We start from the raw sequence: 14,572 nt of genomic DNA, 5'->3' as shown, positions 1-14,572 counted from the left end.
TTCTGGATGAGCTGACTTATTCATGATTTGCTTTGATTTTAAATATGTGATTACGCCTGTCAAACATCTTCATGACAAATGAGAAAGTATACAAATGAGCCTGTTGATGGTGCTATTGCCTCTCTTTGTGTTTCTGTTGTGGATACACTCTCTTCTCACTTCTCTCTCTGTATGCTTGTGTGTCCGTAGCAGGAAGCCTTTGATGTGCTGGGCTTCACGGCTGAGGAGAAGATGAGTGTGTACAAGCTGACTGGAGGCATAATGCACTCCAGCAACATGAAGTTCAAACAGAAAGCCAGGGGGAACAAGCTGATGTGAAATCCACTGGGGGTATACAGAGTCCACCTCTCTCTCTCTCTCCAGGCTTTTCTCTCTATCTATTACTGCTTTACTCCAAATCACATCATCTGTATGTCAATTCAGTCGCATTTTACACAAACATTATTGAATTGTCTTTGCTCTCAATACAAAAAACAAAAAATCAAATAATACACCGGTTATATTCATCCAAAAAGTGACTTCCAGGGAAATGTTTTATGGTAACGCAGCATTCAGTTATTATGCTCCAAATATCTGGAACAAACTCCCAGAAACCTGCAGGTCCGCTGCAACTCTTACTACTTTTAAATCCAGGCTGAAGACTTTTCTTTTTGCCGCTGCTTTTAATTGAACTATTCACATCTTAAACTGCACTGTAACTTTTATCCATGTATTTTTTCTTTTAATGTTTATTTTATTATCTTTTCTTTTTAATGACTGATTTTAAATGCCATTTTCTTAATGTCTTCCATTTTTGTAAAGCACTTTGAATTGCCTTGTGTTGAAAGGTGCTATATAAATAAACTTGCCTTGCCTTGCCTTGCTGCTTATTAAATACTTTTAAGTCAATATAGCTAAAAATACTTATCCTTAATTACGGTTTTCTATGCATTACTTGTAGTGTAGTACTTTCACAGTGTTGTTTTGGATCTTCTTTCCCCCCACACCTATTGGCATAAAGTACACTGCGTATTTTCTCTTTCCACCTCCCTCTCTCTAGCCTATGGGGATTTTCTCCATCCTAGAGGAGCAGTGTGTGTTTCCAAAGGCGACAGAAGCCACCTTCAAAGCAGCGTTGTATGAAAGCCACCTGGGCAAGTCCAACAACTTCCTCCAGCTCAAAGGGGGGAAGAAAGCACAAGAGGCCCACTTTGAACTGAGTACTGGGTTGTACTAATAACACTGTATAAAAAAGGGGCCCTATTGCATCCGTTTCTGTCAATTGCTATCTCTGAATGTAAAGTAGGATGTTTAGCTGTGTGTGTGCATGGGTCCATTCATTGTGTCTCTCACAGGTGGGCTACAACATCGCTCACTGGCTGGAGAAGAACAAAGACCGGTCTCATCCAGAAATCCTCTATGCATTTGCTGTCTCTGCTTTTCAAAGAGGAGGCGGCCGCTCCGGGAATCAAGGAACAGAAGAAGGGGGTCGTCTTTTCAACCCGTCTCCAACTTCTACAGGGTAACTCACACAGATGCATGGATGCACTGTATGTACTGTACAGTGCAATCATTTCACAGAAGATGGCAGTAATCAGAATTCTTAAAGGGCCAGTGTGTAGGATATAGTGCCATCTAGTGGTGAGTTTGCAGATTGCAACTCATTTATATACCCCTTCTGACCACCAAAGTTCATAAGGGTGTCAGATAACCTTCAATAGACATTAGTTAACATTGAAATATTTTAAGGTCATCTCTCTATAGCCAGAGTTTGGTTTGTCCTTCCTGGGCTACTGTAGAAACAATTGGCCTGTGTGAAATAGTGGAAGAGTACCTCCTCCCTGTGCAGATAAGAATATCTAATTCGTTAGCAAAGGTTAGCTTTTTACTTCTGGCATCTATGCTTCAAAATGCATGCATGTGCTATGTTCAGTCAGTCTTGGGGAAAAGGCAGTTACATGCAATATTCTTCTATATTTTTGGGTGAACTGTCCCTTTAATAAATATGGATAGGTTACCACAGAGCAACAAAAACAAAAAGGCATCCGTCTCATACATCAACATGGAATTTATTTTCATTTTAGTTTCAGATGAACGTTTCACATTTTGTACAAAATCATTAGAAAATGCCTGACAATCCCCCGGCTGATCCTGGTCTTCGCGGCCTCAGACACCAAAAGGATTATGGGGGAATCATGCAGCATCAGATGATGAGGCTCAGTCTGAGCTCCAGATCAGTCAAATTATACTCTGCAGTTCACTCCTGATCGCTGGTCATAACCTGACACTATGGTACAGTGATGTCCTGCCATGTCTAATGTACAGTGGAGGAGAGGAAGATGATTGATCACTTCCTGCATACTGACTGCCTTTATATCTCCGATGTATGGACGAAGTACCACGTCAACAACACCATGCATGTTTTCTTACGCATGATACATCGTCGGTTATGTAGATTTAAGAAAAAGATCATTAATATCAATTTAAAATCAACCAATGACTGCAGGCCATGATGACAGGGTGGGCGGGGAATCCACTGAGCCAGTTTGGATGAGGTACAAGTGAGCAGGGGATGGGGCTAATTACTCAGTGTTTTGCTAATGTACATGCCCAGCACACACACACACTCTCACACACACACACACACACAAATGAAGTGTCAGCACAAGCGCACACTTGAACGCAAACACCTCTGCCTCATGCCGAAGGCTTCTGAAATGATTCTTTGGAGGGTAAAGTCGAGCCGGAGGAGCGATCCTGGACACTGTGTGTGTGTGAGAGGAAAGTAAAGAGAGTACACACACCCTCCGTTAAGATCCGACAACTGAAAATAGATTTTATTAAGCCGATGCAAAGAGAAACCATGACAGCGGGGCAGAGAGGCACTTACACAATCACTTTCATTTTACACAGTGCTTGCGTCTGTGTGTCTTTAAGTGGAGACACAGCTACATGTTCTTTTCTTTTTTTAGACAAACACACACACACTCACATTTACTCGTTTTCACATTGGAGCATGTTTTCTTTTAGCAGTTGGCACATGCAAAGCGTCAGTTTGGCCTGCGCAGGCGAACTGAGGGGAAAAGGGAGCGAGGATTAAAGGAGGGCAGAAGTGAGGAGAAAATTGTTTGTGAACGATAAACGCAGACAGACTGACAGACGGGCTCTTGAACAGCGTTTAAAAACACCCCCGTCTCTGACCCCGCCCCCCCCTCCCACCTCCTTCTGTCACATGTTCATAGCAGCACCAGAGGAGCTCTCTGATTGGTGGGAACAGCCATCCGTTAAGTCAGTCAGTCAGTTTCCAGGATGAGCGGCGGCTGCTCGTTCTCCTCCTCTAAGCGCAGGTCGTTCAGGTCGTCTTCAAGCCCCGCCCCCCCGACAGCGCCCTGCTCCTCGCTGTAACCTAGGAAACAAGAGGTCAAAAGGTCAAATACTTAAACTTTGTACTTTTAAGAACTTAAAAACGGTGTTGTTATCATTAGCAGGGTTGATAAAGAAGGATTAGCTGCAGACAGATACACGTTCACGTCTGACAGACAACACTGAGGGCTCAAAATAACAAACCAGGCCCATCCTCTTGAGACTTTCTCCCTTACAGTTCGTTTACAGTCATTATGAGATGTAGTTTTGCTTTGGTGCTGCTATACTTTGTTCGGACAAAAACACTCATACAGTAAGTGCTTGTAAAACTAAAGGGTCCTCCTTATACCTGCCATGTCTTTTAATAACATTCAGACAAAGACAAAACAAAGTTGAAGTGAATCCATCACATATTCTGTTTCTGGTTTGCCAAAAAAAAGGAGAGGGAGGCGTCAGAGGTGCATAGTTAAAAAAAGAGAAAGCTGAATAATTTCTAATTCTGAACTATAAAAACATAAATTGATGAATACAACTTTGGAAAACAACATTTAGTTTGATGTGGTTCATTTTTAAGGGTTTTTGAGTTAAAAGAGAGTTGCTATTTTAGTATTCCATTACTTAAAGCCCTGTTTGAACATGACTTGAAAATAGTAACAAAATAAAATGTTAATGTGATTTTTCTTTTATGATTTCCTTCCTGAAATTACTTATATTTCTATAAGTATTATTCCTCTGGAAATAAACACAACGGAATTCCCTGCAGCTATAACATTACATCCACTAAACTTCTCTGAACGTGTAAAGCAAAGTATTTCTGGTGAACATGTGTGTAACGTACCTTTAGTGACGGCGGCGCTGTAGGTCTGGGCCACCAGAGGGCGGTCATGTGACTGCTCCAGGATCTCATTGGATGGCTCAGCACTGCCGTCTAACCTGAGGGGGGTCAGTTACAGAAGCTCTGAGTGAAACGCTCCAGATTCAGGCTATTGTCACCTTACATCTGTTCACTGAGTGTGTGAGTGTGAGTGTGAGCGTGCGAGCGTGTGTGTGTGTGTGTGTTACCTGTGCTGCTTCATGAGTGTGCATTCCCCCCCCTCCTGTGGATCCAGGTTGTACAGATACAGGTAACCATCAGCCGCAGCCACCAACAACCGGGGAATCTTCTGAATCCTGAATAAAACAAGAACAAACAGACATGCAATAATGCTTTAGCTACCATGGCTTGTATGTGGTTGTTAGTTAACGGTTAATACTGTGAAGGGATCAGTTCCCCTTGTATAAAACAAAATAATCTGCACCACTTTCTTTTCAAAGGACTTCATTAAGGACTCCACCAAGTTCATTAAATGTGCCTTTCTAAACGGTTTAATTAAATCTAGGTCTCCAGCAGGTTACGTGATATATATGTCTTAAATGAAGCGAAACTATAAAGTCTGCATCTCTTACGTAACGTCCACACGGTTCCGTCGTGTGCTTCAACGGAGACGCTCCCCATTCACTTCGAATGGGGTGACGTCAAGCTTTGCCGAACTGCATTGTGGTTCCGTCGCGTCGCTTTGCCTCCGTTGCTCACTTTGAAAGTTGAGAAAAGTTCAACTTTTAAAGCGTCGACGGAAGCGCCAGCCGATTAAATCATATGCCAGTACAAGCGCTAGCCAATCAAACCGCGTGCTTGTGTGTCCGGGGCGGGAGATTAATGTGATTGGTTGTTGGTCGTGCGCCAGACACGCCCACCGGCAAGCTTCAACGCGACGGAACCGTGTGGACGTACCGTTATGATCATCAACTGAATTTCATACATGTATATCTGCAGACTGTTATTGGGCGATATTACTTATTATTCAACTTTCACTTCCTGTTTTAAAAGCAGGGCCGACACTACACCGCAATTAGTGCTGGATGTGTAAAACCATATTGTGTGTGTGTGTGTGAGTGTGTTTTTACTCACACAGCTAAGGCGCAGATGTTCTTGTGTCCGCAGAAGGGCAGGCGTACGGTGGCGAAGGCTCGGCCCTGTGTGAACATTTCCGTCACCTGAGAAGGCAGGTAGGTGGTGGACGCCATCAGCACCTTCCCCAGGTACCCCCCCCATGTGGTGGGCTCTTCCGCTGGCCTGCACGCACACACACACAAAAACACACACATGAGCAATTCCGCAAAAAAAAATGGGTGCAGGTCAACGTGTCCGGGTAGATTTCAATGTCCCAGACACATGGGACATTTTAAAATGAAAGCATGTGTATTTATGTATACGGAAATAAATATAATTCAAATGATCATCCAAAGACTTAAGACAAATAAATACATGTTACATATTTCTACACCGTAACTCTTAACACAAAGACTTTCCCCTTAGCTTTTACGCCAACATATTGTTAAATAAAAAAACAATAAAAACAATAATATACAAATTAAATTCAAGAGAATAAAACTATTATAATAAGTATACACATGTCTGGCTCAATTTTTTTTAAATAAATACGTAATGTTGGCTTTATGAGGGCTTGGGGGGGAATATTTTTTACCGGACATTATGAACGTGAGATTTTAATTGAAAGAGATCTACATTTCTCGGACTTCAAGTGACTGACACACGCGCAGACACAAAGAACGTGAGAAGCTTCTGTTTCTCTGAGGAACATTAAGCATCAGGAGAAGTTTATTCAAATCTGAAGTAATATTTGGAAGACAGGAAGGTACGTACACATACTTCTCCTTCTGCGTCTCTAGTTTGAAGATGTGGACGGTCTCTGTGTTGCTGGAGGCCGACAGGTACAGGCCCTCCATGCTGAACGCCAGCGAGCAGATGCTCACACACCTGAGAGAAGAAACACACACAGGGTGAACACACATACACAGTTCACACAACACACACACAAAATGACGAGGGCTGCCGCTGTACTGAATTACATGAACTTAAGACAAAAAGAAATCCAACAAAATCTACAATTTAAATAAAATGATACATCAGATTAGTTAGTCTTGTTTTTCCATTTTCTATTTTGTGTGCCTCTCTGCATTTGTCAAAGAGGCGGGCAAAGTGTTTTGATGGCAGTGAAAATGGTGTTTGTAAAAGGTGTAAAACCAAGTGTAAAGTAACCAGTATGAATAACAATGAGACCAATAGAAGTAGGAAGAAAACCGGTCGTAGTTGAGTTTCCATATAAACAGATATGAGTGAATAATCTACCTCTTGACTCCTCTCCGAAACTCAAAGAGCTTCTGTCCCTCTGGGATTGAGAAGACTCGGATGACTGTGCCCTGAACAGGAAGTGAAAGACAAAAGTTACACTTAGAGGCGAAGCAACTGCGGTGATGTTTACTCTCTCAGGCGGGAAACACACACTGCTTAGCAGACCAGTGCCCTTTAGAGTTACCTTCTCCGAGGCGGTGGCCAGTTTGGTTCCACTGGCGTCGAAAGCCAGAGCCGCTAACGGGCTGTCGTGAGCTGGGATCATGTTAGCCCGCTCGTCTGCTCGGAAAACACATACAGACACTAGTTAGATAAGCGCGACAGAAAGATACTCATAAATAATGAGTGTTGGCTTTGACTGATGAGAGGAAACACTAGCTGTCAGAACAGTGAGCACGGATCATTTTAAAAAGCAATTTAATGAGCAACAGAAACCTCAGCTGTGAATAAAACGATTACGTGGCTGCATGAAACGGTTATGTAAAGGAAGAAATAAGGAAGTAGGAGCCACTGTGGCTCAGGGGAGGTAAATAAGTGTCTACTAATCAGACAGTGGTTTCATCCCAGGCCCCAAAAAAGTTTCATAAGTTTTGCCAACAGTATTGAAGTGTAGTAGTATGGGGAGAGTGAAAGTAACACTTTTCAGATGACCGTCATTTTATCGGCAAACGTTACAGACAGAAACCGGGTTTTTGTTGTGATCATCAACTCGCATGTGTGTTCTGTCAAAACGAGGCGCTGTTTTGTATACATTTAAAATTAATTAGGTATCATTTGAGCTTGAAGTGAAGTTGAGACTCGTTACTTTTGACACCGTTTATTAGTTATTTTTACAAAATAAACCTGACATTGTGCTTGTTGATAAGCAATTGCAAGCATATTTTGTTGTCCCAGTTCTTCCCTAATTAAAGGTAGGGTAGGTAAGAATGGAGAAACCAGCTCGAGTGCGCGAGAATTTGAAAGTACACAACTGGAAAAAATCTGCCTCTTCCTTCAGACTTCCTTACAGAGCCCCTCCAACACACATGAACGCACACATGACCAATGAGGGCACGAGATAAGTTTGTGCACAGATGGAAGGCTGACAGGCAGGTAGGCCATCCAGTCATCTGACCCGGGCCGGCTCAGATGATTGGTCGTGCTTTTTACAGCGCCACGGCTTCCACAGATGACATGTTTTATGTATTATTGTCAAAGCATTTAATGTATTCATTGCTATCGGGATGTTAAGAGCATTCCATGGAATATAACAAAAGGTGTTTCTGAAGTGAATTACCTACCCCACCTTTAAGTTGCTTTGGATGATCCTGCTTAAATAAGCGTGTAAGCATCATAAACGTGTGTTTTGCTTTTTGTCGAGGGACCACTTGTGATGTTTACTTCCATGTCGGCTTACATAAATACATCAACACTGCACCTCTCTATTCAAAAAGAGCTTCCCTGTGTTGGTGTTCACCTACCAGGTTGACTGTGTCGAACACTTGGACCTCTCCTATCGTAGCGCTGCCTGGGTAGGCCAGATAACAGTTATCATTGCTGATGGAGAGGGCGCATAATCCTGCAGAAATATGAGCAAATACACCAATAAGCAAAGAAAGAAAGATTTTAAAAAGGACCACGTTTATCTAAACTTGACAAAAGTGAAACTGAAAGAATGACACAAGTACAAAGTGAGATGACAATCATGTAAACAGTTCTGACAGCGTAAGAAAAACAAACATCACAGGAGTATCTCACAGAAATCTTTCTGCCTTGAGGGCTTCAGCAAAAACAATGGAGTTAATTTGGAACACAAATAATAAGAGATTCTAGGAATAAAGGCAAAACCAAAATCGAATAACTATTTTATACGACATACATAGGGGTGGTGGAAAAATCTCTAAATGTAAGAATCGAGATTTTTATCTTTTAGTATTGGAAATCCATTCACAATTTCCCAAAATCCATTTTTAAAAAGGTTCATTTTAGATATTTTTAGATATACCTAGATATGTTTACTGATGGACATTTATTATATACACAAAACTACACAAAGTTGAGTCAATCATTAGGGTGTGATTTGTAATTAGCACACACAACACCAGTTGACGGTGTTATTATTACTGTAATTGGGAAATACCCAAAGAATGATACCCCTCCCATGTGCCATACCTACTTTACCAAACACATACTACACTATGTTGCTGGCCACACTCACCTGATGGGTTGGGGGGGGTTTCTCTGATAGTGTGCAGCACTTTCATGTCTCGGATGTTGTGAATGTAAAGTGACTCCTCCAGACAGACTATCAGCCTCTGCAGAGGAAACAGCAACATCATCACTGTCAGAGGCTCACATTGAGACATATCACTCAGAATAATGAATGTCTGACAGTCAGGTATTCAGCTACCTGTCTGTTGAGTTTGACGGCCAGTATAGTGTTGGAGTAGGAATAGTTGCAGATCTCCGTTCCCTTCTTGAAGTGACAGACTTTGAGCTTCCTCGGGGCCTTCAGGCTCACGATGGCCACCAGGCTGCTGGAGAACAGACGCTCCACGATACACACATCCTCCGTGTCCGCTACACACACACACACACACACACACACACTTTATTGAATATAGAACTAAAAGAATAACTATCTTAAAATGAAGCAGTCTAAATCACAGACCGTTTGTTTGCTCCTGAACACAGCGTCAACACTTTGAGCACACTGTGTACAGTTTGTTCAGTAAACTCATTGAGCTAAATTCATGAATTATAGATGACAGCTGTGCTTATTGTCTTCCCCTGCCTGACTACACTAACTGCTTTGCATCGAGTATTCAAATCAAACCGGATTATCAAAAGGTGCAGGTTAGCTCAACTCAACCTCACGTGCAAGATAATGGTACCATTATGGTAATGTGGCAGTGATCGTGGATAGACGGCATGCATTAAACACATCGACTAAAACGTATGACAGCTGAGCAATAATAAAAACACATAGTGATACTTGAAATCCTATTATCTCTCCTACACAAGGAGTTTGTACTCACTGACCAAGTGGTGGAAAGTAACCAAGTACATTACGTACAATTTTGAGGTACTTGCTTTTGAATAGTTTCCATTTCCTGTCATGTTTTACTTACTAGTCCACTACAGTTCAGAGGCATTCACTTTTTGACTTCAATGCATTCATTTGAAAACTTAAGATACAGAACCTTTGCAGATTCTTTATAAATACAAATATGGCTACAGCTATAATTCAGTTATTGAATTTATATTATTTTTGCATAATCTGTACTTTTGGTTATTGGTACTTTTGTATATGAGCAAAATAAAATCGAATTCATAAGAAAGACAGATTTATATAGAACCCAAGTTTATCTGACCGAGACAATATAGTGAAACTGAACAATGGCTCAAGAACAAGTGAAGGAAAACTAATATCACAGAATAAACCACGCAGTTAACAGAGCTAAGGGTCAACAGCAAACACAATGGATTTCATTGTTAACGAAGAACATAACTTGTAATTTGAGAATAAAGAGGAAAGACAAACAAAACCCAGGAGAAGTGTCCCGCCCCTGGTTTGAGCAAGTAGTCAAAGAAAAAGATAACCCCTTCTTCCTCAGTATTTCATGAGCTGATATCAATATCAATACATTAGATTCTTAACTGCTGATTCTTAACTGCTCAAAAACGAGTGTTTCTCTACATCTCTATATTGCTACTGATAGACAATAAATCATTCACACTAAGTCACTGTTGTCAAATAAGCAAATGTGTTTTTTAAAAAGGTAAAGAACTAGCTTAATCAAATACTTACGACAATTCATATATCTGCCTCCAATTATCCACAGAGGACAGGAGAAAAAACTGTATCCTGATTTGGTGCCAACGCTAAGGACCTACAAAATAACAGAAATGGACACACAGCAGCATTAACAATCATTGACTTAGTGAGCTCTTAACCCTTCAACACTGGGTATTTATACACACTTATGATATTATTTCAAAGTGGACACTGAGCAGAGGAGCCTGTGGTCAGATTGCGACAGCGGTCACACGACTCGAGCTGTTTTGCAATAAAAGAGCAGGGCTCTGCGGTGTCAACAGTCAACAGTCAACAAAAAGGACAAAGTCATTGTTACTTCTTCAAACATTAAATCTAGCTACAGAAGTCTGTCTACCAGTGGTGGTAAAGTACTAAGTAGCTTTACTCAAGTACTGTACTTAAGTACAATTTGAGGTACTTTACTTGAGTTTTTCAACATTTTGCTACTTTGTACTTCTACCTGACTACAATTCAGAGGTAAAACGTTTACTTTTACTCCACTACATTTATTTAATACATTTACAGATTTGGATCAACGATGAGAAATGTAATCAACTCTTAAATCAGACTTTAGCTCCACCTGGAGTAAATTCACAAGCTACCCTGCAGTATATAAAGTCATTAAAACTAGCTGCACCTTTACCAGCTTTCATAAACACATACAGTAAATACATCAATAATTATAATCAACATATAACATATTAGCCAATCTGCAAGATTATACATATTACTTTAAGTTTATTTAGATGCTAATACTTTTGTACTTTTACTTGGGAACATTACATTTTGATTGCAGGACTTTTAATCTGAACAGAGTATTCCTACACTCTGGTACTTCTACTTTTACTTAAAGTGGACCTATCATGCTATATTTAAAGTGGACCTATCATGCTATATTTAAATGATATATTGTAGGGCCATACCTATATAAGGTATATTTATACGTTTCTGTTTTCAAAATACCAAACAGATCATACATTTTAGCCATGCCTCATTTCACTCTATGTGCTGTTTGCTGTCTACGGGTCTGATTCTGCTGACCACGCCCCCCTGCAGGAGAGGGAGACGTGCTCTGATCAGCTGCTGGGCTGTCAGAAGAGGGGGAGAAAAAGAGATCTCCGTCCTCCGTGTTTTATTATATAGAGTCGTTATTCATTTGTTTTAAAGCTCAATAAATAACAAAGAAGACCTTTGACCGGCATTTTTCTAATTTTGTCCGGAAGATTTCAACTTTAACGGACATCTTGACCGGCGAAAGAAACTGAAACTGAAACTCTGCCGCACGGTCCCCTCGTTCCTTGGAAGAGACGGAGAGGTGGGTGTTTGTCATCTGCTGGTGGACTAACCGAAGAGAATTACAGTGCTTGCCTCGATGGGGAGGGATTGCATTGAATTAAAGCAGCGGGAGCAAACGCTTGCCTCGGGGAGGGAGAAAAAAAGCCACAGCGGAGAATAAACAGAAGGGTAACCATGGTAACTATGGGCGGGAAGTCTTCTTTGCTGCTTTTGTGGCAGACTACAGCACCACTTACAGGCCTGGCATATGTACTACAGCGTCTCCAGCGCTTTCGAGCGGCAATGGCCGGCCGTGGCCCAACCCCACATTCCCCTGATAGGTGGAGAGTTGGCCCAATAGCCGTAGCGCCACTTCTGTGACGACATAGAAGTGTTCAAATCTGGATCAGTCTGTATCAGATCCGTTGCAGCCCCTTTTTTAGAGATTTGGGTATGGAGGAAAATAGAGAGGGTTGTGTTTTCTGACACTTGGTGAGTTCCCTGGAACACCGGGGACACATATTCATGTATACAAGACGTACAAAAGTGCATTTTGCATGATAGGTCCCCTTTAAGTACAAGATCTGAGTACTTTTCCCACCTCTGTTGTCTACAAGAAACACAGTGACCTGGTTTCTCACAGCATTGTCAACAGTCTCATAACAGCAGCGCTAAAAATAACTCATCGTCCAAAACACACAAAGACTTCAGCTGTGATTATATTCTGTATATTGTATCATGACAGTAGTCAATACAGCCTCTAAAGAAGTTACCTGACACCTGGACTGCATGTGTTTTGTGGCTAAAGTTAACCACACAGCTACATGTTAGATTAAAGCTAAGCTAGCTAGTGAATAACACGTACCATCAACCACAGTTCACTTAGCTAGCACAACATATTGTTTATTTGTTGTTATTTATAATGTGAGAAACCACACTTTTATATTTCACATGGAGACCTGTCACCCTGTCGTAGACGTGTACACACGGTTAGCTAGCAGTACATAAAGTCATTACAATTAGTTTCACCTATACCAGCTTTAATAACACATCAATAAAACATGATTAAAGTAATAAAACATATAAAATAGTTTTGTGGAATGGGCATAATGGGAACTTGATGGTAATACTCTTGTACTTTTACTTTAGTAATAATTTGATTGCAGGACTTTACTTGTAACAGAGTATTTCCTACACTCTGGTACTTCTACTTTTACTTAAGCACAAGACCCGAGTACTTCTTCCACTTCTTGAGTATTCTGTATGATGTAAATTAATCATAACAGTAGTCACCACAGCCTTTAAAGAAGCTACATGACACCTTAACTTCATGTGTTTAGTGGCTAAAGTTAGCCATTTTGTTAGCTAAAGGCTAAGCTAGTGTCGTGAATAACACGCAACCACCGTAACTACAGTTAACTCAGCAAGCAAAACTCATTGTGTATTTGTAGTTATTTCTAATGTGAGAAAGCACACATGACTATTTCATATGGAGCCCTGTCTCCCGTGAGGAGCTAACAGTGAGCTAAGCTAACTTCAGCTAGCTTGACAGCACCAGGCCAGCGGCTCCTCTCTCTCTTCTCTCCCCGGCCCTGCCTCACTCTCCCCGGCCCTTTTCTTACGTGTTGTCCTGGTTGAAGTTGGCGAAGAGGAGCTGGCTTCCGCCTGCATCCCCGCTTTGACTGGCCAAGTTCATGGGCTCGGCACCATCCACATATAATGTTCCGGTAGAAACAGCAGCAGCAGTCTGGCTGGGATAAGAACTGTGATTAGGGCCAGACGGTTTCACGGAGCCATGTCTTTTTCTTGGCCCCTCCGTAGTGATTGTTGTTGTTTTTCACAGGGGCTGCTGCTGCCCCTCAATGCGCATGCGCCGATGACGCAGCGTGCAGTGCTTTTAAAGGGCCAGCAGGATTTTATTTTTAACAACTGCAGTCCTGATGATAAAATATACAATTATAAATATTATCAGAGGGAGAAGAACTAAGAGATTGTACTTAAGTCACTGTATAAATACCACAGTCTAGGAATACTCTGTTACGTAAGTAAGTAAGTAAAAGTCCTACAATGTTGCTTAAGTAAAAGTGGAAAAGTATTAGTATAAGTATTCAACCTGGGCTGCCACACCAGCAGCCACGGTGCTGCAACTGAGGCTAAACTTCCAGGTTGATGAGGGAGGGGTAAATGTTGTCAGATTGAGAAAAAAATTCAACAGGAGAGTTTTATTGACTAATACAATGCATTCTGGGGGTTGGAGCTTAGACTTTTCGACTTTCAATTTTAAGGACCACCCTTTTTCTTTATGTATGCATAAGTAAATGTTCATATATTTGCCTTTTACATTACATGTCACTTGTTAGACGCTTTTATCCAAAGCGACTAACATACTCAATATTGTGGGCAATCCCCACAGGAGCAATTTGGGGTGAAGTGTCTTGCCCAGGGACACAACGACATACTGACTGCAGTGGGGTTTCAACCTGTGACCCCCTGATCCGAACACCAACGCACAACCCACTGCACCACACGCCGCACGCCCCCAGATCAGATTGTATCAGATTTCATCTATCAGTTGCATATAACAGAGTTGAACATATTGTTACTAAAAAGTCAACAACTAGCATGTATATAAAGACATTAAATGCATTTATTTTAGCTTTTGTTGACTTAATAATATAAAACCCTTTAGGCCATTTACACTGTTTTTGATGAGTTACAAAACGTAATGTACAAAAGTCACTGAGACATAAAAGGAAACCGTTAGTAATAAATATGTTGACGGACTGATTTTGGGTGTTCCTCACAGTTTCTGTCTGCGGTCAAGTTTCAGGTGTAAGTCTGAGCATGTCAGTGTAATTGGGTTCGTGGGATAGAAAATATTCAATGAATAACATCATAAAGAGACGGAGACTCCGCAGCTCCTCCGGTGGGAGTCAGCTGCCACAAGTTTTCAAAGATATGAA

At 41.3% G+C, this 14,572-nt stretch overlaps 1 protein-coding gene across 1 annotated transcript; it reads right to left on the bottom strand.

Annotated features, from left to right (window-relative positions):
- Nucleotides 1-2,027: 2,027 nt before the first annotated feature.
- Nucleotides 2,028-13,478, bottom strand: wipi2 (WD repeat domain, phosphoinositide interacting 2). The gene is made up of 12 exons (XM_034142274.1): nucleotides 13,232-13,478; nucleotides 12,383-12,411; nucleotides 8,925-9,094; nucleotides 8,733-8,829; nucleotides 7,996-8,093; nucleotides 6,720-6,809; nucleotides 6,533-6,603; nucleotides 6,047-6,160; nucleotides 5,291-5,455; nucleotides 4,405-4,512; nucleotides 4,181-4,275; nucleotides 2,028-3,385 (listed from the first exon to the last, which is right to left on the bottom strand). The coding sequence occupies exons 1-12, from the start codon at nucleotides 13,303-13,305 to the stop codon at nucleotides 3,273-3,275; spliced, it is 1,224 nt and encodes a 407-aa protein (XP_033998165.1). The 5' UTR covers nucleotides 13,306-13,478; the 3' UTR covers nucleotides 2,028-3,272.
- Between the last annotated feature and the right edge of the window lie 1,094 nt (nucleotides 13,479-14,572).

Source organism: Trematomus bernacchii, unplaced genomic scaffold (assembly GCF_902827165.1).
Source record: "Trematomus bernacchii unplaced genomic scaffold, fTreBer1.1, whole genome shotgun sequence".
Lineage (NCBI taxonomy): Eukaryota > Metazoa > Chordata > Actinopteri > Perciformes > Nototheniidae > Trematomus > Trematomus bernacchii.
The sequence above is the reverse complement of the archived record's forward strand: the minus strand, read 5'-3'. Positions and strand labels throughout refer to the sequence as shown.

Excerpts from the sequence above, each read along its gene's own strand:
- wipi2 (XM_034142274.1), bottom strand. The coding sequence starts at position 13,305 with ATGAACTTGGCCAGTCAAAGCGGGGATGCAGGCGGAAGCCAGCTCCTC. Across the intron at positions 8,094-8,732 it reads AACCCCCCCCAACCCATCAG|GATTATGCGCCCTCTCCATC; the intron begins GTGAGTGTGGCC and ends ATATTTCTGCAG. Across the intron at positions 3,386-4,180 it reads CAGCGCCGCCGTCACTAAAG|GTTACAGCGAGGAGCAGGGC; the intron begins GTACGTTACACA and ends CTTGTTTCCTAG.